Source organism: Harpia harpyja, chromosome 23 (assembly GCF_026419915.1).
Source record: "Harpia harpyja isolate bHarHar1 chromosome 23, bHarHar1 primary haplotype, whole genome shotgun sequence".
Taxonomy (NCBI): Eukaryota; Metazoa; Chordata; class Aves; order Accipitriformes; family Accipitridae; genus Harpia; species Harpia harpyja.
The window spans coordinates 7501576-7526204 of NC_068962.1; the positions used below are offsets into that span (position 1 = coordinate 7501576).

General features: G+C 46.1%; 2 protein-coding genes across 2 annotated transcripts; one reads left to right on the forward strand and one right to left on the reverse strand.

Annotated features, from left to right (window-relative positions):
• Positions 1 to 140: 140 nt before the first annotated feature.
• Positions 141 to 8958, reverse strand: LOC128135356 (uncharacterized protein C12orf29 homolog). Its single transcript, XM_052774183.1, has 6 exons — positions 8845 to 8958; positions 6862 to 6979; positions 6131 to 6226; positions 2682 to 2798; positions 2210 to 2404; positions 141 to 175 (listed from the first exon to the last, which is right to left on the reverse strand). Exons 1-6 carry the CDS (start codon positions 8932 to 8934, stop codon positions 141 to 143), a joined length of 651 nt encoding a protein of 216 aa, XP_052630143.1. The 5' UTR covers positions 8935 to 8958.
• A 3480-nt stretch (positions 8959 to 12438) lies between these two features.
• Positions 12439 to 24612, forward strand: LOC128135357 (uncharacterized protein C12orf50-like). The gene is made up of 12 exons (XM_052774184.1): positions 12439 to 12492; positions 14302 to 14425; positions 16731 to 16895; positions 17950 to 18027; positions 18122 to 18235; positions 19732 to 19839; positions 20053 to 20259; positions 21769 to 21888; positions 22074 to 22280; positions 23093 to 23182; positions 23777 to 23868; positions 24448 to 24612. Exons 1-12 carry the CDS (start codon positions 12439 to 12441, stop codon positions 24610 to 24612), a joined length of 1524 nt encoding a protein of 507 aa, XP_052630144.1.
• Positions 24613 to 24629: the final 17 nt, after the last annotated feature.

Consider the following 24629-nt stretch of genomic DNA (forward strand, 5'->3'; position numbering starts at 1 on the left):
TATGAGTCTGCTCCAGGAGACTAGTCCAAAGCGGGTGGCTCAGAAAAGTGCAACTTTGTAATTTTGTGTTTCAAAGCTCTCCAGATGGCCCAGTTGTCAGTATTCCTATGAGTTTACCCAGGGCACTTCCAAACACAGCATTAGGCCATTTTGATTCCAGTCTGAGATGCAAATTCTGTTGAGGCACCACATAGATGAAAAGCACCTAAAACCACCTTCTGTAATCCCTCACCAGGCTTGCTACCATATTTGGTTTCTTTGTGCAAGTACCACATGGTTCTCAAACATCTGCTTGGGAAGGTTTTAGAGGGAAAATACTTGAACAGAACATTTTGAAACATGGGTGAATTATATTAGGATGAAATATTTTTATTTCTGTTGCTTCTAGAAGTGTTGAAAGTTTACTTCTTAAAATGTTTCTGAAAGAGCAGATAGTTTTACTCTAATAAATTATGCACAAAATGTTCTTCATATTTCTTTTGACAACAGAGCCAAGAAGACATAGACGTGAATAGAAGAGGAGAACGGTATATAGACAGAAGAAAGAGAGGAAGCAAGTAATTCAATTTACCAATAAAATTTAAATTGAAATAAGGATATTATCAACTGGAAAATCCAAAGATGATAAAATTACAAATTCCAAAAATAAGGTGCAGCAAGTACACAGTAACATTTCAAAACTGATAAAAATGGAAATTAAAAAAGTGTGCTCTTGTGGTGGGTTGACCCTGGCTGGACGCCAGGTGCCCACCAAAGCCGCTGTATCACTCCCCTCTCAGCTAGACAGGGAAGAGAAGATATAACAAAAAGCTTCTGGGTCGAGATAAGGACAAGGAGACACCACTCAACCAATTACCGTCATGGGCAAAACAGACTTGATTTAGGGAAAATTAATTTAATTTATTGACAATCAAACCAGGGTAGGGTAATGAGAAATTAAACTAAAACTGAAAACACCTTCCCTCCACCCCTCCCTTCTTCCCAGGCATAACTCCACTCCTGAATTCTCTACCTATCCACCCCAGTGGTGCAGGGGGACAGGGAATGGGGGTTATGATCAGTTCAGCACATGTTGTCTCTGCCGCTCCTTCCTCCTCTGGGGGAAGGCTCCTCACACTCTTCCCTGCGCCAGCGTGGGGTCCCTCCCACGGGAGATGGTCCTCCACAAACTTCTCCAATGTGGGTCCTTCCCACAGGCTGCAGTCCTTCAGGAGCACACTGCTCCAGTGTGGGGGGTCACAAGTCCTGCCAGCAAACCTGCTCCAGCGTGGGCTCTCCACGGGGTCACAGCCTCCTTCGGGCGTCCCCCTGCTCCGGCATGAGGTCCTCCACAGGCTGCAGGTGGAGATCTGCTCCACCGTGGACCTCCAGGGGCTGCGTGAGGAGGACAGCCTGCCTCACCGTGGTCTTCCCCACGGGCTGCAGGAGAATCTCTGCTCCGGCGCCTGGAGCACCTCCTCCCCCTCCTTCTGCACTGACCTGCGGGTCTGCACGCTTGTTTCATCTAAGAATACAGCTATTAGATTTTTTTTTATGCAGTTCCTTTACATTCTGTGAAAATGCTTAGACCTGGAACTACTATTTTTCCTATCCATCCTTGCAAGTTATCCTAACAGCAAAGCTCAGAAGCTAGAACTCACTTGTGCTCACACCTCATTTTTCTTTTGTTGTAAGGCTTTTAAAGGGAGAAGCCATAACCAAAATTTAGCTTAAATTACATTTCCTTAAAAAATATACATAATATTTAATAATTTAAAAACTGCAACTTATGACTAACTCCAATGATGCAAAAAAAGACTGAATAAAATTTTCTACTTTAATGTACTAAACAGCATCAGAAGAGCAAATAAAAAAAAGTCAAGAAAAGGTACCAACAGTCAATCTTAAAAAATATTTTAACAGTAATATTTAAAACAACTTTTCCAGTCAAAATATTTTTTGAAAGACTAAAGCAAAGCATTTTTATAGTAACTGGTAAAGAACAGGTGCAAAGAGGTTTAATAGACATAAACACTCTCATGACAGCTCGGCTTTCTGAGGTGAGTATTTTTGGTAAGTGTTTTTTGAGCTAGCCCTTTCTCTCCTTTCTAAAAGGTTACATTGCTACCTTAGAACTTTTTTTTCAAACTTATACAAAGAAAATGCATCATTTTCACTCAAAAGTATCACTAAATAAAAAAGTATTTAAGAACAGATCATACAAACTTACCATATGGATTTGCATTAATATTAGTCCCAATAAGCTCCAATGTTTGTTCTAAAATTTCCGATAACGGCACTGGACTGATTTCCAGAAGCCCTGGGTCAGCATGGTGTTTCAATAGCAGCGCTATTTCAGCCTCGTAATTTACAACAGATGAGTGCCAGCAATACTGCTTACTATTTTTCTCCACAGGCACCCAACCTATGAGAAAACATTGCATTTACCAAAGTAAATTTCTGAAGTTATCAAATGTGTACTAGAACTGTACATGCATTAAAAAAACCCACAGTTAACTACAAACAGAAAGAGTAACAAGAAAAACCGTGTCGTACCTCAGAGGAATGCAAGTGTGACAACTATGCCTTCAGTTGAAGCCCTTTAAGTAGATTAACTACTACTTTTAACATTGGAACTAATTCTATTTCACTTCAAAAATTGAAGCCCCCCCCCCATTTTACCTGTGCTGCATCATAGGTACCTGGCATATGTCCATTCTCATCGGGCAAAGGATTGCCATTACAGAACTCTATGTCCTTTGCTGGAATCCAGGTATCTGGAACAGGCTTGAAATCCTCTTCAACATTCCAAACAAATTCTAGACATATAAATGTAACATTAAGTTTTTGGCAAACTGTTAGCCAATTTTATGTTTTGATCATCTTTCAATGCAAGTATTAAAATACCATTGATCTAAACCTTGTTTTACAGACAGTAGTCCCAGTTACTTTGTACAAGCACCGAGATCTGGCACACTCAAGCACTCTACAGTTAGGGGGTTTAAAGAAGCATAGTAGCCTTTGAGTAGTTTAAAAGTTCAAAAGTAACTACGATCAAAACATAGCTACCTAAATAGCTAACCTTATATTTAAACCAGAGCCAGAGAAGTAGAATAGAATAGACTATTTCAGTTGGAAGGGACCTACAACAATCACCTAGTCCAACTCCCTGACCAATTTAGGACTGACCAAAAGTTAAAGCATGTTCTTAAGGGCATTGTCCAAATGCCTCTTAAACACTGTCAGGCTTCTTTCTCTGTAAAGAAATGCTTCCTAATGTCTAGTCTAAACCTCCCCTGGCGCAGGTTTGAACCATTCCCATGTGTCCCATCCCTGGACCCCAGGGAGAAGAGCTCAGCACCTCCCTCCCCATGTCCCCTCCTCGGGAAGCTGCAGAGAGCAAGGAGGTCGCCCCTCAGCCTCCTTCTCTCCAAACTAGACAAACCCAACGTCCTCAGCCGCTCCTCACAGGACATGCCTTCCAGCCCTGCCACCAGCTTTCTTGCCCTCCTCTGGACGCATTCAAGGACCTGACCATCCTTCTTAAACTGTGGGACCCAGAACTGCACACAGTACTCAGGGTGAGACCGCACCGACGCTGAATACAGCGGGACGATCCCCTCTTTTGACCGGCTGGTCATGCTGTGTTTGATGCACCCCAGGATGGGGTCTGCCCTCTCGGCTGCCAGGGCACACTGCTGGCTCCTGTTGTGCCTGCTGTCGACCAGCACCCAGCACCCAGATCCCTTTCTGCAGGGCTGCTCTTCAGCCTCTCCTCTCCCAATTTATACTTGTGCCTAGCCTTACTCTGTCCCAGGTGCAGAATCCAGCATTCGGACTTGTTAAATTCCATCCCATTAATCATAGCCCAATGCTCCAATCTATCTAGATCCCTCTGCAAGGCCTCCTGTCCCTCAAGAGAGTCAACAGCACCTCCCAGTTTGGTATCATCATCACACTTGCCAATGCATTCAACTACTGCACCCAGATCGTTGATAAATGTAGCGAACAGAACTGGCCCTAGAACTGAACCCTGAGGAACACCGCTGGTGACCAGTCACCAGCCAGACGTAGGCCCATGTACTACAACCCTTTGAGCTCTGCCCTTCAGCCAGTTCTTCACTCAGTGCACCATGAACCCCCTTATCCCACAGCTGGACAACTTGTCCAGAAGGATGCTGTGAGGGGACAGTATCAAAAGCCTTACTAAAATCCAGAAAAACTACATCCACCACCTTCCCTTCATCCATGAGGTGGGTGACCTCATCACAGAAGGATATCAAATTGGTTAAAACAGGACTTTCCCTTTGTGAACCCATGCTGACTGTGCCTGATGATTGCATTAATCTTAAATGCCTTTCAATAGTACCCAGTATTATCCTCTGCATATATTTTCCAGGAACTGAGGTTAGACTAACAGGTCTGTAGTTCCCTGGGTCCTCTCTCACGCCCTTTTTGTAGACTGGCGCAACACCGGCTAGCTTCCAGTCAGCAGGGACCTCCCCAGACTCCCAAGACCTTTGGTAGATGATGAGAGGGGTCCTGCCGTAACATCCGATGACTCCTTCAGTGCTCTGGGATGAATCCCATCAGGCCCCATGGACCTGTGAACATGCAGCTGAAACAGCTGGTCCCTTAGAATTTCAGCACCCACAAATGGAAAGTCACTGTTCCCACACTCGTGGTCTTCCAACTCAGGGGGTATCAGTATTATTAAAGACTGAGGCAAAAAAAGCACTGAATGCCTCCGCTTTTTCTTCGTCCCTTTTAGTCAGATGACCATCTTCAACAAGTATCGGTCCAATGTTTCCTTTAGACCTCCTCTTGCTGTTATAAAAGGGCCTAAAAAAGCCCTTGTTATCTGAAACAACACTGGCCAGTTTCAACTCTAACTGAGCTTTGCCCTTTCATGTCTTCTCCCTGCATATACGAATCACAGCTCTGTAATCATCCTGCGAAGCTTGACCTTGCTTCCAGAGATCATACAGTTTCTTTTTCCTCTTGAGCTCCGCGAGGAGTTCCCTGTTCAGCCAAAGTGGTGTTCTGCCCTGCTTACTTGATTTACAACACAGTGGAATTGCCTGCTCCTGTGCTTCTAAAAGGTGGTTCTTAAAGACTGACCAGCACCCGGGGACTCCTAAGCCCTCAAAAGCAGATTCCCAGGGTACTCTGCTAAACAGCTCCCTGAAGAGCTTAAAGTTTGCTCTCCTGAAGTCCAGGGCAGCAACTCTACTGTCCTTTTTTCTTATTACACTGAAAATTTTAAACTCAACCATTTCACGATCACTGTGACCAAGGCAGCCACCTCCCATCACACCCCTCCCCGAGTCCTTCTCTATTCACAAACAGCAAGTCTAGGAGGGCATCTTTCCTAGTTGGCTCACTGACTACCTGTGTCAAGAAGTTATCTCCTACAAACTTCAAGAATTTCCAAGATCTGCTCGTCACAGCCATATGATATTACCAGTTGATGTCTGGGAAGTTGAAATCTCCCGTAAGGACAAGGGCTACTGATCCAGAAATTTATCCTAAGTGCCTACAGAGTAACTCATCAGCGCTTACCTCCCAGCTGGGCGATTGGTAGTAGATACTGACTACATCATCTCCTTTGTTTTCCATTCCCCTAATCCTCAACCACACCATCGCTAACTCTAAGGGCTGTACAACCAAACCTCTCCCTTACGCATAGTGCAAGGCCTCCACCTTGCCTGCCCTGCTTATCCCTCCTGAACAGCCTGTAGCCCTCCAACCACAGGACTCAATCCACCAAGTCTCACTAATACCAATGATATTGTAGCTCTGGGAGGTGACCAATGCTTCCAGTTCATCCTGGTTTTTTCTCATACTGCGTGTGGTGGTGCACAAGCATTTCAGATATGCTCCGGAGCCCTCAATGCTCCCCGGAGGGTTGCAAATGTTCCCACTAGCACCACCACCCTCCAGTGATGCCATGCCAACCCTTACCTACTGCAGTGCTGTTGGTATCCCCTTCCCCAACTGATTCTAGTTTAAAGCTCTCTTGAAGTAAAGTTAAGACTGACATTAAGAAAAATTGAAGCAGGATCACTGACATTTCCTGTGTTAGACTATAGGTGTTTTTCCAACTGGATAACTTACATTGACAAAAAGAAGGAAAGAAATCTTCACTAACCTTTGCAATCTTCCAATGAATACAAGAATCGTTTAAACCTTTTTTCAGCTTGCTTGTTGGGTTTTCGATCCATCCTGGCCCATAGATAGGGTTGCCCTAGAGTTTCCAGAGGGATAAAAATCAGCAGTTTACTGAGGCAACCACACCCTGCAGAGTACCGAAATCAACCATGTAAAAGGCACGATAGGCCTTCTCATTTGCCACTACAGAAATCTTATATCCAAAGACACTACTTAAATTCATAAGTTAACTGCCGTATATGAATCTAAAAATCTATTCGTAGAATCGTGGCTAGTGTAATACAAAGCTTCCTTACAATTGCAGGTAAAGGCATGAACCCCAGTGATGCAACGAACCACCACAGTCTTCTCCTTTCCTCCCCACTTTCATACTTCTTTTCATCCTCCCCAAGGAAATTAGACACCCCTTATTATACAAGTTCTAGTGCGCAAGGAAGATTTTACTAATAGGAAATTTTAGAACTGGAATAGGTCCCCGATTGGCATGTTCGCTGCAACCAGACTTCCATGTATTTTAGAGAGTAAAATCTGTAACAACTTTATAAAACACCTCCTACGTTTATGGTAAGTCTTACTTTGTGGTCAAGGTGGTTAATGACACAGGAATTCACAACAGCTGTGATCCAATGGATCATACAATAAAAGTGAAAACAAAGTAAAACAAGGCTTCTAGCCAACATAAGAAATCTGCATACGGATCTTCTTTATTACCTGTATAGGTAGTTACGTAACAGCAGGTTCCGTCCACCTTTTCAGTAGGGATTGCATTGTATATATCTGCCTCTAACGCCTTCCCGGTTATAGCTTCAGTTGCCAAAACTTTAAAGGGCTGAAAAGAAGACAGGTATTTTAAACCCTCATCATGGCTGTTTCTCACATGGATCCTTGCTCCTCACAGCCGGCCTCTGTAAGTCCAGTACTACACATTATGTTGCTGATTTCTAATGCCATTGAAATACACCATTGTTTCTTCAAGACACGACAGCCTGGGAAATGCTCTAAGACAAAAGAACAAAGGCAATCTGTTTGCAAACTCTCTCCCTCTTCTCCGTTCTCAATTAGTATTTACAGATGACTTTGCCTTCCGCTGCAAATAGTGCACATAAACTAGAAGGGTCCCAGTCCAACGCTACGAAAGTTTGAGACGTGCCTTCCTCTGTTACGATGGCAATAGCGATTCACCGTGACTAGCTGCTCCAAGCTTGCAGTTTGGAGCTGAAAGTCAATAGCACCATGTTAGTGCAATACACAGACCCGTGCGATGCAAGGTGGCAAAAGCATCCTGGCATTAAATACGTAGTATCGGTGCTGCCAACTAAACACGCTTCCGCTTAAGAAGAGCAAGGAAAGAAGTGATCCAGGGGTCCGAGACAAATATCCAGCCACAACTAGCCCCCATTTCCAGGAGGGCTTCTCTAACAGTTTCCCTGCAAACATGGAATCAGTTGCGGCTGGATTCCAGTGTTTTCCTGGATAATCAGCACCCCTCCCTCCTCTCTTCCCAGCCAGCTTTGACTTGTGAGCTGGGCACTGTCTCTTTCTGCTAGCAAAACACAAAGCAGGTCCTTGTCTGAGGCAAAAAAGCCTCAAAACAGAATTCAGAAGTCACAAAGTGGGAACCTTCTACGTGCTGTCGTTGCGTTACAGGGCTGTTTTCTATTTCAGTAATCAGATGCGGCATACGTGAAGATTTTAGGAAGATTACACGAAAAAGAAAACGTTCAGGGGGGAGAGAAAACGTTCCTGTTGCTTTTCCCACCACCACCACCACCGTTGCCACCGCCGCCCCCCTTCTTCCCTAGCAGTCATCGCCCCCTGTATTACCCTTGCCTGCCCTTGAAAACCACAGAAAATAGCGTAGGCCACTTCCAGACCTAACCCCCTGTCGGCTTTTTCTGTGTGAAGGAACAACAGGGTAGGGAAGGTACCCTTACGTGACCATTACCGAGATGCTGTTGGTACCGGCGGTCAAACAATTAAGTTACCGACGTTTTGGCAACCGTTTCAGCTCTGCCACCCAGAGGGCAAACACCAGCGAGACAAAGTCACCCAGATGCAGCCGACAGACAGCATTAGGAGCCACTACTCAAACCGGGAAAGGCAAGCTGGAGGTCTACAGCTAGGCAGGGGAACGGCACCCCAGCCTGTCCCAACACTGCCTTCTGCATCTCGGGAAGAAACAGCTCTGACTGGGCTCCGCTGCTTTCACCTCGGCACGCACTCCACGTCTCGCAGCCTCCAACCAGTCCTTCCCTCAGAAGCCGGAGGTGCCAAAACAGCAGCAAAAAAAAAAAAAAAAAAAAGAGAGGCGCGCTTGGCTTCGCCCCACGAGGCTCACAGGCCCGCGGGGACGGCAGGGCGGTTTCACACCAGCTCCCAGGGCGGTCCCCTCGCAGCGGCCTCACCCCTCGCCGTGCGTGACCGCTGCCGACACTCGGGAAAAGCACACGCCGCACCGGGCTCAGCACCCCGGACGCCCCTTGCCAGCAGAAGAGCGGGACGGAGCCGAAATGGCTCCCACGCGGCCTCTCCTTCCCGCGCGGAAGGCGGGGAGCTCTGCCGTGCATGTCGCTCAGACGCGGCCCAGCGACTCCCCCCCCCGAGCCCGAGCCCGAGCCCGAGCCCTGGCCCTGGCCCTGGCCCTGGCCCGGCCCAGCGACTCCCCCCGCCCGGCCCCGTGCCGCCCCGGGCCACCTGGCGCTCCCGCTTGGCCGACGGCTCCTCCTTCACCTCGGTCACGAACAGACACGGCACCTTCCGCTGCACCGCGCCCCGCCGCCTCATCGCCCCGGCCGCCCGCCCGCCACAGCGCCCAGCCGCGACTGCGCCTGCGCCTGCGCTCGCGGGGCGCGGCGGGAAATGGAGTCCGTCCCCGCCCGCCCGCGACGCATGTGTGCGCCGGGGCGCGGCGCGGCGTCGGCCGCCTCTCTCCGGCAGCCTCCGGCCAGGCCGTGGCTCCGTCGCTCCCCGCCGCTCCCCGCCGCTCCCCGCCGTCCAGCCCGAGCCCGAACGCGACCCCGAGCCCGAGCCCGGGCCCGGGCCCGGGCCCGGGACAGCTCCGCTCTCGGCAGCGGCGGCTCCCGCCGTGGCGCGGCCGCGCCGCGCCAGCTGTGCTCTGAGGCGCCGGCCTGAGGCGGCAGCTCGCTCCCGCGCCGCGGCCGTTGGCCGTCGTCGACCTTTGGCCGTCGACCCTCGGCCGTTCCCCGGGCCGGGCAGCCCAAGTTCCCCGGGGCTGTCTTCTCTGCTTCCCGGGGTGCCACACGCCCAGGCCGGGCACAGGGATGCCCTGTCCCCAGGGCGCCGGCACCTCTCCGGCTTCGCCTGTGCCTCCCCCGGTTCCCCAGTACACCTCGGTGTCTGTGGTGGCTTGACCCGGCGGGACGCCAGGCGCCTGCTCGCTCGCTCGCTCCCCTCCTGGGCTGGGCAGCTCCTCAGAGGGCTCCTGGGCCGAGATCCCTCGCCCGCCACCGGCACGGGCAGAGCAGACTCCGCTCGCTCGGGGACGGCCGTTCCGTTTATTGCCGATGGAAGCCCGGCAGGGCAATGAGAAGGCCAAACGCAGTCTGAAAACGCCTTCCCCCGAGCCCCGTCTGCTTCCCGGGCTCGGATTTGCTCCCGACTTCTCTCCCTCCTCCCCCCGAGCGGCGCAGGGGAATGGGGGTTGCCGTCAGCTCCTCACGCGTTGTCCGGGCCGCTCCTTCCTCCTCACGCTCTTCCCCTGCACCAGCGTAGGGTCCCTGCCACGGGAGACGGTCCTCCTGCCACGGGAGACGGTCCTCCTGCCACGGGAGACGGTCCTCCTGCCACGGGAGACGGTCCTCCACGAACCCCTCCAGCATGGGGTCCTTCCTGCGGGCTGCAGTTCTTCGCAAGCTGCTCCAGCGTGGGTCCCTTCCATGGGCTGCAGTCCTTCAGGCACAGACTGCTCCAGCGTGGGGGGTCACAAGTCCTGCCAGCAAACCTGCTCCAGCGTGGGCTCCTCTCTCCACGGGGCCGCAGGTCCTGCCAGGAGCCTGCTCCAGCGTGGGCTCTCCACGGGGTCACAGCCTCCTTCAGGGTACATCCACCTGCTCCAGTCCTCCACAGGCTGCAGGTGGAGATCTGCTCCACCGTGGACCTCCGTGGGCTGCGTGAGGAGGACAGCCTGCCTCACCGTGGTCTTCCCCACGGGCTGCAGGAGAATCTCTGCTCCGGCGCCTGGAGCACCTCCTCCCCCTCCTTCTGCACTGACCTGCGGGTCTGCACGCTTGTTTCTCTCCCATACCCTCACTCTGCTCTCCGGCCGCAGTTTCTGAGTCCCGGCAACTTTTTTTCCCTTCTTAAACATGTTATCAAAGAGGTGCCGCGACCGTTGCTGACGGGCTCGGCCTTGGCCAGCGGCGGGTCCGTCCTGGAGCTGGCTGGCATGGGCTGCGTCGGACGTGGGGAAGCTTCTAGCGGCTTCTCTCAGAAGCCACCCCTGTGGCCCCCCACCGCGCTACCGAAACCTTGCCACGCAAACCCAATAGAGAATTAATTCTTCCTGACCGTACCTTCTTCTGTGCCTCCTTCAGGCAGGGCCATGCAGCTACAAAGAGCCCCTGTTTGGATAGCTCTTGGCAGTGTTAACACTGCCTGCCGATGGCTGCTCCTGCCCCCAACAGTGCATTATTCATGGCCCTCATCTGCTCTCCTGAATTTTCCTTCCCCTACGCCCCCCAGTCAGTTGCAGGGGTTACAGAACTGTGGGAGCCTTTTCACATCGCTTCTCCGCTCGCAGGTCTCGCCAGTACTCCCCACCTCCATCCCAGTCAGCAGTTTCATTCGGTACTGTGGTGACGTCATTCCTGTCGAAATCCCCTTCTTCCAGTGACAAAGTCCCGGTGGCCAGGCATGCGGTATTTCCCTTCGCAGTTAGTCTTCAAGGGGCCACCCGCTGATACTCGAGTTACAAACAAGTTGATAGGCTCCTTAGAGAGACGAGGAGGCTTCCAGTCGTCTCAACGGCTTCGTACTTCTTCCCCAGCTTGGCTGAGCCAGCCTTGTACCGCTTGTGCCCACGGGGTCACTGGCGCCCGCTTCTCACGTACGCATCGGTCACCATGCCCACCGGCAGACCAATGGCGTACAGTACAGGTGTGCTCCGGGGATGAGTCCGTCCAGTCCAGTGGTGCTGGTTTTTCCCAAGGAACCACCAGTCACGTGCACTTCTGGCGGTGCTAGGAACCACTACTCCTCTTTCTTGAATTCTGCCTTGTGTCTACCTCCCTTCTCTTTGGCTTCATCTGTATCCTGATGATCTTCAAGCGATGGCATCCTTCTCTCCTGAGCTTGCGGCTCCTTATCCTTTCTGCGCTGCCTTTGATGTTTCACTTGAAACGTTCCCAGGCTTTGATCTAACAGTGCTCTGAAGCGTTCACCTCCGAGTCACTGGTGTCTCTCAGTGTTGCAAATCTGACCCCCTGTCCTGGGGATGACCGTATGCCTTACCATTTGCCGGGACTGAAACTTTCTTTCCCCCGCGAGGTATTTTTTGGTCAGAGGCAGCCTAGGACCTGCGTGGGAACAGAGGTGTTAATTAGGGACACAAGTGTACGCTGCTCTTTCTGCTTTAGCCGTGGCAGTGGCCATCGTGGAAGCAAGAAAAAGCAATGAACCCCAACAGTGGAAGCAGTTAACAGCCAACAGTGTACTGGCAGGAAGGAGCAAGCTCCTCCGTCCAACAGTAAGAAAAAACACATTGGGCACCAGGATTTTGGTTTAAAAAGTAGTCAAAGAGTAAGATTTGTCTTTGTGGTATCAAAGATTTGTTTCCAAGACCACAGTTCCTGCGGCAAGGAGTTGGGCATTATTTAAACCCTGACAGATGGCTTTGCTCCGTTTTACATTAAAGAGGCACCGGGAGACTCTTTGAAAGGGTCCAATCTTCCCTATTTTACTCTGAAGCAATGGAGATAAACGAAGATGTTCAAGCCGGACAGGTCCCAGAGCACCACCATGCTGATGTCATGAGCTGGAGGAGCCCTTGGCAACAGCGGAACGCTAACATTCTATACCGGACAACAACTGCCTTCGTAGGTTCCACAAGCCAGGAGAAGGCAGCAGCTCCTTCGTTCAAGTGTCTTTTGGCGTCTGGTGGAGTTTTGTTTCAAAGCAGCAGCTCGGCTAAGGTTCTGAAGGCCCAGATTTCGAAAGAAAACTACCGCTTTCAGGCTAAGATTACGATTTGCCTGGATGTTGACAGCTTTAACGGTTTGACGTATGTTCCGCCAGTACTAAGAGAGTGGAGGAGAAGCACCAGAGGTGAAAATGGCTGCAGTTGGGAATGACCGTTATTCCCATTTTCACTCCCCCTATGCACAGGTAAATGCTGTAGATTTTAGAGTGGTTTGTGTCCTTGATTTTCTCGATATACCCATGCTGACAGGGAGGCTCATTATGTAATATTTGCGTCCATTACTGCATCCATTTCAGCACCGGGGATTTAGGTGTCAGTGCCTGGGAGGTGGGCTTTGGCTCCAGACCCCAGCGTGTCTCAGGGGATGGCCCACTTGTACTGACTCCAGTCCAAAAGTGGCACGCTTTGGAGATGCTGCTCCTAGACCCAGCTGTTAATGTCTGGAACTGGGTGAAACTTACCTTCAAGTATTCAAATAGTTCCCAGCGTGACTTTGTTTTCCTTTAAAAAACCGCACACAAACTCCTGCGGAAATGACCAGCAACCTGGCATTTCCAGCTCTCGGCTGGGATGGAGTTCATATCCAGGACATAAACCTGAGTTCACATGTTCAGGGTAATGGCCATGAGCACTTGCCTCTTTGGGATTATGAGTTTATCATGTGCTTGAGGAAGATACCTCAGGTTATAAGGAGAAGTGAATTCCATAGTCGGAGATGACGCTAATATCTGTAAACTTCAATAAGGCAGAGATACAGAAAAATAATTTTAAGTATGACTAACGAAAGTGACTCTCATTGTGAAAGTGCTTTCTCTCCAATATTGTGCAGACTTTTTAGCTGGCCACATATTGAGCGATAGAGGGAGAGCAGCAGTGGGAGTGTATCTATGAGGAAAGCGGCAATAATTAAACAAATCCTGTAGATATTCTTTTGCTGCCATGAGGCTTCTGTTTGTCTTGTATAAAAACAGCTGGGAGATGCTGTGAGCAGAGAGTAATGACAGTTGTCTCACAACATCAAATCCTGAGTATTTGCAGTAACTTGCAAATGCTTGTCACCGTAGTACCGTTACATGTGGACTACTGCGTCATCTCCCCCATGAATCAAAACCAAAATGTTTCAAAAGAGGAGATTCACGTTTAAGGCAACCGCTAGGTTATGGGAATCTCGTGTGACTTACCCACAAAGTCATTTTCCTCATGAGGGTTCCAGGTGCAGGTTCTGCCACTGTGAAAAACCTCTTGGCTGTGATTCTGAGGGCTCCTTACGGAGACAGGGGAGATGTTCACATCTGTTTGGCAGATTGAGAGATATTGAAATAAAGGTAGAAAGGAGCAAGTCTCTTCAAGCACGGTTTTTAAGTCTGAAAACAAAAGTGACTTTCTTCTGCCGAGTTGACGTTCCCAATGGGAACTGGAACAAAAGATTTTCTCCCGTGTTTTGAAATCCAAGTCTGACAAGTCTGTACGAGGCTTGCAAGTTCCCAACTTTTTAGTTTTTCAGGTTTTGTTGGGAATCTTTCTGGGTTTTGTTTCTTACTCTTTATTTTCCCAAGGACCCGGGTCCTTTAACGGCAGGAGAGCACTAGTGTTAAGATTGGCACTTGTACAGCAGATTTCATCTTGAGATTGACCTGATTATCCCATTGTGCAGGAAAGGAAACTCCGCCACGTGTCCATTAAGTGACTAATAGATTTTTTTTCTTCCCAGCATCTCAGGAAAAGTCTGCGGTGCAGTAAGCACACTGCTTTACTCCTGTTCTTGTCTGGGAACAGTTGTACCTCATGAAAGCTCCACTGACCTAACTCAAGACAGCTTTATAGCTACCTGGAGCTTAAGATAACTTTAGAGATAACTTTAGATCTTCTAAAATGTCAGAACGTGGTCCCACAAAATCATAGTCAGGTGTTCACAGCGGTACACCATGTACGAAGCCATTTAGTCCATTTTTATTGTTATATTTACAGTATCTGAAAACTGTTTTCTCCTGCAGCGAACGTACAGCAACGTCCCCTGTTTCTGGGAAACACAACCCGTAGGCTGTGTGAGGTTCAACTGTGCCTTCCATCATAGCAAGCCTCGTAATATAAATGGACTTTTTTTGCCACCTACCAACAGTGAGTAAAAATATTTTCTCAACAATTTGTGCATTAGAGCAAGTAAATACACAAAAATGTCCTTCCGGTGCTTACGTAATATATATTAAGGCCCAGAAATGTACCGTGGCAAATCAATCAGGTACGACCTGCTCTCCCAGCAAGTTGAAGGCCAAGAAAGGAATTGTATTGGCATTTGAATAGGGTTGCCACGTGAATTTTTTTAGCTCTCATGTTGCGGATCTTCGGAACTATCAGGGACGTAAAAGATGAAGTCACAAGTGGCAATTTAGGTTGCTGAGACCCGTGGAGTAAAAATATTGCTTTCCTTGGGTATTTGCTAGATGAAATCCCTCTAGCAGTGAAAACGGTTAGTAGGCAGGTAATCATTTAAGAGAAATGAAAAGTAGTGTGTGTGGTGGGGGGAGGAGGTTGGTAGGGCCACTAGCAGCAACATCTGTTGATAGAGCACAACATGTTACATGGATGAGACACCCGTTCTATAGATAACATAAGATTACAGTGCCGTGTGCGCAGATGTATTTCCAGTTCATCGTTCTGAATAAGCCTTTCGGGCTTGAACACTGGGTGCAGGCTACTGAAGTACGGTAATAGTGTGTAACGCAGCACAACTCTTTAGGGAAAAACCCGCCATTTGAAGTTGTTTTTTTTCCTCAGTCCTTTCAAAAAGGAGCTCTTGTCTGCCAGGAGTCCTGGTAGACAGCTGGAGCCTGGAACAGGGTAAGAGTCCAGGGCAGGGAACCAAGACAGCTGTCAGAAATCAGGCGGAAAGAGGAGTGAGAGCAAGGCAGCATGACTTGTCATGGATGCACGAACAAGTGGACTAAACCAGAGTTGTTCGTGGGCCTTATCTCCAGAGCTGGAGACAGGTGTCATAAGAGAAGTCCACAAAGACCTCTAGTCAGAAGCAAACACCTTCTGTTCCTGAAAATCGCCCAGGAAAAGGTAGCCTGTCATACCTGGGCATGTGGAGCCTAACTAACCACACAGGACCAAGGCAAGAACTTGAGTGCTGTTTCTATGAGTGCCCTTATGGCTTTTAGTAGAGTTCCCACAGCCACAGCATCAGTCCCTGGCACCTAGTGCTGTCGTAAACATCACATAGGCACGCTTTTGGGTGCGGTGTGAGTCAGAGACCGTGCCCAAGAGGCACTGTGGACGAGGGTATCCTGCATAAGAGCAACATTCAACAATCCGAACGAGAAAATGGACCCAAGCCTTTTACTTTGTACTGCAGTACGTATAAATTCAAAGTCCGTGTGCTGCACAATAACATTGCAAACATTAAAACTGCATTTATTCGTTTCAATACTTACAAATCTTGTTAAACTAATTCAAGCCTGATTTGGCTTACCCTCCCCAGAGCTAATAATATCCTGTTCTGGACAGTGAAAAAGGCTCTATCAGGTTAAAATGTTGTATCTTACTTTCTCTTGCAGGAGATAGGACAAATCTGATCTGCAGTAGCGTTATTAAAACGGGTCTAATACGATATGCATGCTGCTCATAGGCAAGCAAGAGATGCACAAGAATAACAACAACTGGACTAAAAGAAAATGCCCATGCTTCATCTTTTTCTTTAAAAGTGGAAAAAATACCCAACTTCAATCCTGATTGTATTTATAGTTGCAAACTGGTCGGCTTGAACAGTACAAACAGGCTCACCATTTTTCATCATTTTTATTTTCAGTCTGTTGCATTTCCTGGCTCTCCCAAAATGCTATCCCAGTACTGAAATACTTTTGTGGCAAACATTATGGGTAAATTCCTAAGGAAAAGAGTATCTCTCCCGATTGTCTTCTAATTAAGTGTACATTATTTTCATGAACTTCATATTCCTTCTCAAAATCTACATTTTGGACTGAGTAAGAAAGAGAGCTGTCATTCAGAAAATTCTGATAGAAAAAAAATGTCTACAAGCCAAAAATAGGTAATCCCGTGCTTAGCGCTGCTAAATTCCTCACAATTGATGCCATGGGGAGGGATACAGGCCTGCCTATTACTCGGCATGTTTAAAATATTTTCACAGGTGGGGTCCTAAACTGCCTTACTCACTTCAGCCCAGGTATTACTAATCGCATGTTTCCCCATGCTGTAAATATCTACCTGTTTTTTCACACCTTCTGTAGTGGGAAGATGCTCTTTTGCCAGCCTCTGCAGAAGATTTTTCCTAAAAGGCACAATCTGTCTATTTAACGACTCCTCCAGCATGATAATGATTTCAAAACTATACCTGCTGGTCTGAGCCTGGATTTGATATTCTAGTTCCCGCCTAACAAAATAAATATAATGCTCTTTTCTGCAGGTGCCCCACTGCAACAGGGTGTCCAAGGAGGGATTCTGCATCCAGCGCATCGTCAAGAATTACTCAGAACTCAAAAGAATATTGTACTACCAATTCATCCTCCAGTGATTATAAACATCAACGACGATGACGATGATGAAGAGGACGATGAAGAGGAAGAGAATTGTAAGCGGGTTTTTTCTTCCTTTGACACAATTGAGACGACCATCAAATACTCTTCAAATTTCTCAAAATTCAGGGGCCAAATTACAGGTTTAGGAGGCACTGCTTTTCTGGGAAACAAAAGCAGGGGCTGTACACACTCGTCACTGAAGGTGAAGTCACAGGTTTGTTTACAAAAGACAGTTGCGTGACTTCAACTTAAGTAATTTGTTCGACTGACTTCCTAAACCCTGTAGGCAGTCTCATTTTACTACAGGAAGTTCGTCTTAAAACTAGCAAAGAGAACCCATACAAAACTCTTCACTAGTTTAACTGAATGTGAATGTGTATATATTTATTTTCTTTTCTTTTTCCATTTTTTTTCCATGTCATTAAACCGTTGCCTGAGAGACCAGAGATGCATAGGGAAGGAATGAATTGCACATTCCCAGAGACTGAAAGTGAGAGACGAACCTACTCTCACGCGTGCACGCTGCACATTACTGTGCTAGTTCTCAGGCAGCCCCAAGCTGCTTTTCACTTTCCCCCTGCCCTTCAGGTTGGCTGGCAGGGCTGCCCGTTAGTGCTTCCTAACTCGGCTTCAGTCTGAGTAAGCCACGTCAACTTAAATGGTATCAAAAGCAGGGCTCTGCTAGCCTTAGGAGCCTTCACTGAGACAGGTAAGGAGTGCTCGCTTCAGCAGCTCCGCCGGCAGACATTACACAGCAGTAACTTTGGGCAGAGGTTTTGCGACAAGCACTCCCTGGTGACATGTTTAATCGGAAGATTTCCTTTTGGGTGTAAATGAAGGATCATTTTCCAAATGAGCACTAAAGGTGGTTTGGAATCCTTTTAAATCAACAAACATTAGCTTCTTAGTATGGGTTGTAACTGCAGTTCCATTGCACTTGGAAATACCCAGTATTAAGGAATCATTTTTCTGTCCAGAAGCAGAGGTCACAGTCAGAAAAAAACCCAACCGTGACCAAAATGAAAGTCACTATGGTCCTTGATTATCAAGAATTGTTGAAGGTCTTTGTAAAGCTACCTGGTAATCTTTTAAAAATATTTCCTACAGGTGTTCCTGAGTGGGTGCCTAGGACTGCTGCAGATCTTGAAGAGGAAAGAGCAATAAAGGAAATATGCTATAAGTCTGGTAAATATGAAACTAGTCACTCTTTCCTAAACAGCAATGCTGCCAATATAGTAAACTTTGGGTTTTTTTTTTTCCCCTCTTGGGGTATGTTTAGGAGAGTATTACGGGATTCAGTACCCCCACAAACACCAATCAACAAAAACTGTGTCTGCACCTCGGGAAAATGAGCTATTGCCCTTGGAAGCTACTGAGCAACACTTGCAGAAAGGCAAGTACTTTTCATCTTCTTGGACAATGTTTACCACTTTTAAAATTACTGTCACAGGGAGAAACTATTACATAGCTTGCCCCTCCTCCTCGCTTCTTTAATTTAGTGACAATAAAAGACAGCCTATTACAAAGAGGATAAAAAAACTTACTTAATTTTCCCCCATACAGATATACATAAATAGTGTCACACATGTGGTGACTACCTGCATCGACTGTAGATGGAAAAGGTAGAAATGGGCTATTAACCCTATGTGTACTTTCCTGAGATACACAACATAGGTCTTTCATGTAATTTTTCTTCACGGTCAAGATTTATGTAGTCTAACTTTAACCACCCTAAGGCGAGGTGTGTAGCTGAAATGTCTCATCCGGGATCTCTGTTGTTAAATGGAGAGACAGGCACTCTTACGGGGCTGTTTATTGCATCGTAAGATAGTGCCACAGGAAGGTGAGATGAGTCACTTGCCCAGAGGTGTTCGCGCTCTCTGCGGGCTGTCTTGGGTGTCTAGATGATGAAATGTAGTGACACCGCAAACTTTTCTATAACTAAATTGAGATTAAGTAAATACCCCCTTTAAGTGTCTTCTAAAAGACAGTAACAAGAGAGTTCCATTTTGTTTTGACTGTTGGGCTTGATCCGACATAATTAAGGTCAAAGGAATACAAATTAATACATATTCACCCCCTTCATTAGGTTTCGCCTTCGTTCTTGAGCAAGTGACAGGACTGAAAGAAATCTGTATTCGTTTTTTTACTGAATAAGTAATATATGACGCCATATTAGGAGAGAGTTATGTTCTTAAGGTAACAAGACACCAGAGCAATCAGTAGATCAGTCATCAAAAATCGCTGGGCAGAAATAAGACCTGCTACTTTTAATCAAAAAAATAATAGTTGTTGTGTATTTCGTGTAAATTTCAGGGATAAAATCTTGATAATACTGTTTTATGTAAAACAGATTTGAATAGGATGATGTGCTAATACAAAAAAGGGAATGGAAAAATTGTCTCCATGTCATGCACTTTTAACTGACGCTTTTTCCAGCCTAAATTGCTCAATAGAACTGGGCAGAATTATTTCTTTCTTACTTCTACACCTAAAATGTTTCATATTAAAATAGCTTTGATAAGCTATTTCTGAAAAAGTATTTAGATATATTTAGACTACGGATGAGGGATCAGTAACAAATACATGAATACACCTTGTAATATATGTCTTTATTTATCATTAGCTACATTCAGGAAAAAGCAGAGAGTACAGTATTCATGAAGATTTTCTAATTCATAATGAGAAGAATTCTGAGCCAGCACTGGTCAAAGCCATTGTACGAGTTCAAAGTAGCATTAGTCTTTGTGTTTACAGTCAATTTTTGACTTTGCTTTCAAGATTTTGTGACCATGAACTCTGTGAGAGGAAATATATCACTGCATTTTTTGATATGAAAATTTTGCGTGCTTTTTAAAGCAGTAAATACGTGCTATTTTAATCCCGCAGAAACCAACCACACTGAGCTGGTAAAAAGCCATCACTATCAAGAAGTACAGGAAGAGAAAGGGATATCTGAGGAGCCAAGAAATTCACCTAATACAGGAACAGGCAAAGGTATTTTGAGAAAATAGTTGCCTTCCTCATTGTTGCTTTTTAAACTGTTAGATGATTTAGCACTACCTACTAAATTTCTGTTCTTGGTGTCCAATATGGACAATCCATATTTCAACTGGACCATCTCATCTTCCAGCCCCCAGTCTCCTGCAATAGGTCAAATCTGGAGTAGTAGCACAACATTATTGCTTAAGTTTGTTCTTTCACTTTTAGGAATTCGCACTTCAGACCCCAAAGCCAAACCAAGGTACCGACCAAGGGGTCAAAGGAAGGATGATCAAACTGCTTCTTCTTATATTCCTTATGAGAGAGAAACTGGAAGAAAGACTGACTTTAATTCTTCAGAACCTCGAAGATCAGCACTTGCATTGTACCCTACTGTCACCATCACCCAAGAACCAAAGTTCAACGGGTCTACAGGTGGGTTCCTGCTCACAGAGGAGTCTTAAAATGCCTCAGACGTACCTGTCTGTATCACACTGCTTTTGATTTTGTTCCTGCAGGTGAATATGAACTGATTTATGGCTAAAAATGGGCAAGAGTAAATTTGATCCAGCATAATTTTCATAAATAGATTGCAGCACTATCCACAGACAGAAATGTAAAGCTTCATAAAGCTTTACAATTAGTCCGACAGAATATTCACAAACAATAATAGAGCCACCTTCATAGCAGGAATTCACTTCTCTGCCCAGCAAAGAGGGATGAATGCAACGATGTGCCGACGGGCACAAATACACTGATCCCCACTTTTTACAGCATCTTTTATGTGATTTATTCTTTGGAAATATTTAAGAAGCCTCACAATAGTCCACCTTTAACTTCTCAGCCTACTGCAAATATTGATAGTAGTAGCAGTAATTGTGCAGTAGAATTTCAGTTTCCTTTCAAGAAGGGCTTCTCGTTCAACTTTTTTCCTCCCAGCAGGGGATGAAAGAATGGTCTTGCTTTGCATGGTATTTTTCCACACCTGGGATTTCACTGGAGTTTGGATTGGGCTGGATTTATGATTGTTTGGGCTTTAAACCAGCCCCCAAACTGAAGCAGAAGTACAGAATTTCTGCTGCATTCTGGCCTGAACTGAGGGGAACCAAAAGCGCTTATTTACATTAGCAGGAGAAAGGGAAGAACAGGCAAAGCCACGTCTCCCTGCAGAGTAGCAGGGGCCAGGTGAAGAGCACTGTGGTTGCTTCATACTGCAGCTCCCCTTGTGAAGTTCTGTTTGTAGTTTGAAGCGGGCTTACCTGCGCGACCAAGGCTCTTCCAAGTTTAGCCGCATCATTTGTAGTATTTTGTTACGTTCACAAACCGCCCGTGTCCAGGATGCACCTAGATGCTACAGACAGAAGAGGTAATTCGTCGTTCAGCCAGAAGGTGTCCTTCGGAGTGCATTGGTCTCCATGGGCTCAACCGTGGATGTTGCAGGGGTCCATGTACCACCTGTGCAGTGCAGAGAAAGGATGTATATGGGCAGGTAGTCAGCACTCAGAGGACAGTAGTGCATGAGGGGATTGTGTTCAGGGCTGCATTTAAGACAGTCTGAAAAGACAGATACATTCAGAGATGTTTCCCCAAAGCATTGCCTCAGCTGAGTTCTCAGAGGCTTTAGGTACTATGATGACATGCATCTTGAAAATACCATAAACTCAATTGGATAGGGCTCATAAATATCATTCATGAAAAGTGAGGGACTAAAGAATGAGCAGGTAATTTGTAGCTGGCTCTTTACTTTGCACCCACAGTCTTCTTCAACCTGTGCATTATGGTATTTTCTTAGAAAGCATGAGAGTTAAGCGTCAGGTGCTCAGTTACAAAACTGCACTGAACCAATCGCTAGCTCGTCGAGGCGGGGGGGAAGAGAATGGCAGTGCCATTCCGTGTGCTGCTTACACACAAGCAGCTAAAACCTTCTTTCTGTTGCCTTTCCAGGTGATGGTAATGCAATTCCTACAAAATTGAATAATACAAAGAGAGAAGGACAGACTAAAGGAAGGAGAGGACCAATAGAGAGTATTCCCAGAACAGATTGCAGATCCTCTGAAAACGGAGGTAATATACTTTAGCATCAGCTTCTCATTGCTGAACATCACATGGTCGATAAAATAACTGATTGTATTTGGATTCGGCTGTCCACAAAGACCATTTTTTGAATCTTGTCTTCCAACCTCCTGCAATAGGTCAAATTTTGAGTAGTAGCACAACATTATTGCTTAAGTTTGTTCTTTCACTTTCAGGAATTCGCACTTCAGACCCCAAAGCCAAACCAAGGTACCAACCAAGGGGTCAAAGGAAGGATGATCAAACTGCTTCTTCTTATATTCCTTATGAGAGAGAAACTGGAAGAAAGACTGACTTTAATTCTTCAGAACCTCGAAGATCAGCATATGTAGTCTACCGTACTGTGACCGCCACCCAAGAACCAAAGTTCAGTGGATCTACAGGTGGGTTCCTGCTCACAGAGGAGTCTTAAAATGCCTCAAATACACCTGTCTGTATCGCGCCGCTTTCCATTTGTCCCTGCATGTGAATATGAACTGATTTATGGCTAAATATGGGCAAGAGTAAATTTGATCCAGTCTAATTTGATCCAATCTAGGTAGACTGCAGCACTATCCACAGACAGACATGTAAAGCTTTATAAAGCTTTACAGTTGGTCAGACAGAATATTCACAAACAATAATTTAGGTACCTTCATAGCAGGAATTCACTTCTCTGCCCAACAAAGAGGGATGCATGCAATGTTTTTCCGATGGGCACAAATATACCAATACTCTCACCTCTGGATGACTGGGGTTTATTTTCATCTGTCACTTCATCAAAAAATTTAGTGGTAAATAATTTCAGTGATCATAAGTTAAGAAATTGATTTCACCTTGCCAGTTTCCGTCATCTCTCTTGAGCTGGGTTGAATCTCCACCTTGAGGTGCCTCCCTGTCTTAATTTCCAATAAAAGGAACCTCCTTCACACAGAGTAACTCCTACTTTCAGATGAACAAAGGTAAGCGAAATGAGTCCCAACATCACTGCTTCGTCTTGGGCAGGAATGGTTGCGGTTTTTTTCTTTTAATGGTTGCTTTGATTAAATGTGGACAGATTGGCATAGAGGTTACAGAGAGAACATTCTTAATGCGAACAATACATCTTACCACATTTCCAGGTTAAAAAAAAGCATAGAGCATTTAAAAAAAAAAAGATGACCAGCATTTTTGTCATAAGAACAGCTGTTACCATTTTCGCTACCTTTCTTTCCAGCAGTACCTGAGCCACGTGGTTGGAAAGGCTCCAAGCAAAAGAATCAGTTTGACACTAATAGAAGATTTTGGACCCAAATGGAAAACTATGGTAATACTTACTTGTTCGGCATGAACTGAAAATTTTAGGATTATTGTGGAATTAATAATTTGAATGAATGGAATTAAGCTGGAATTAACAGAAACCCAGAGCATTAATAACATTATTTTTTAATCAAATTTTACAGAAAATGGTTAGTCATTAGGCAGCTTACTCTCCTGCACAATCAGCTGTCTAGCACAAAAAACATAATATTGCCTTGCATCTAGGGCTTTCCCAAGCAGGGATAAAACAGGAGATTAGTTTACAGATTAGTTTAATGTAAAAGCAACTGATGCCTTTGGGAAGATTTTCAACACAGGACCATTCACTTTGTTAAAGTCAAGGGTGTCCGTGGCAGAATCGCCTCATTTGGAAGATCCTGTGAGCCTCACGCAAATGCCGCAAGGTGACAAATGATCTCTAAAGTACTAGAGAGAGAGTCCGTATTTAATACTAGCTGGTATTTCAGCGGTGAATACAATTCACCCGATGCATTCATTGATACTTCAGCTAATGTAATATTTAATTCACATACTGGACCAAGAGAGTCTTTCCTGAGATCGTAGCTGAAATTAAGAAACAACGTCTATGTTTTTCCTACAGACAAGTATACTTCAGGATCTTACAATGCACCAACTCAAAGGAAAAGAAATCCACATGCAAAAACGTTCTCTAAGTCTAAAACAACCATTCAGGTAACTGTTTGATAGAAATTGTTACAGTTCAGTCTTTTTAGCAAAAGGGACGTGTCTCTCCCCGCCTAGAACATGTAAAAGTGCTCTTAAAACTTCCCCAACCAAAACCCGCAAGAGTCTAAGCAATGCTGAGTAGTCTGAAAGAGCAGTTAATGGTTTCGTTTGTTTGCAGACATGTACTTTTGCCCGGTTAACTAAACTGTGGTTTCTCATTTTTTACAATATTACTGACGAGAAAGCAAAATAGGTACCTGCCGTTAAAGCGAGGAACTACAAGAAGTGGGTTTTGGCCTGTAGCACTGCACAAAGGACAGCAGAGACTACAGGAGTGTGATCTATTTGTCTTGCTGGTTGACTGCTCGCGAAGCATCTGCAATCGCTGAACGACGATCAGCCGAGGTCCAAATTCATAAAAGGACTCGGGCTACCAAACGTTCACAAGACACCCTAAGGACCATTAATACATTTTACAGCTGTCTTGAAAGCAGAGATTAGAACCCGTATCTCGTGTTCCTCAGATGAATGGCCAAACCTTTAGTCTGCAGTCCGTGCTTCAGTGTGACATTTCCTTATCTCCAGTCTCTCTGTGTCACCCACGGACCTAACAGGTTGTTTGCTCTGCGGTTGCACAGTTCGAAATGTGAACTAGCAGAGCATCCTCATAGTTCTGGCAAGCTTAGCCTTCTAGCTTGCTATGAAAGTGCTTCCCTGAAAGGGCAAAGAGATAAGTTTGAACCCTGTTGAGCACTGCCTTTTCTTGG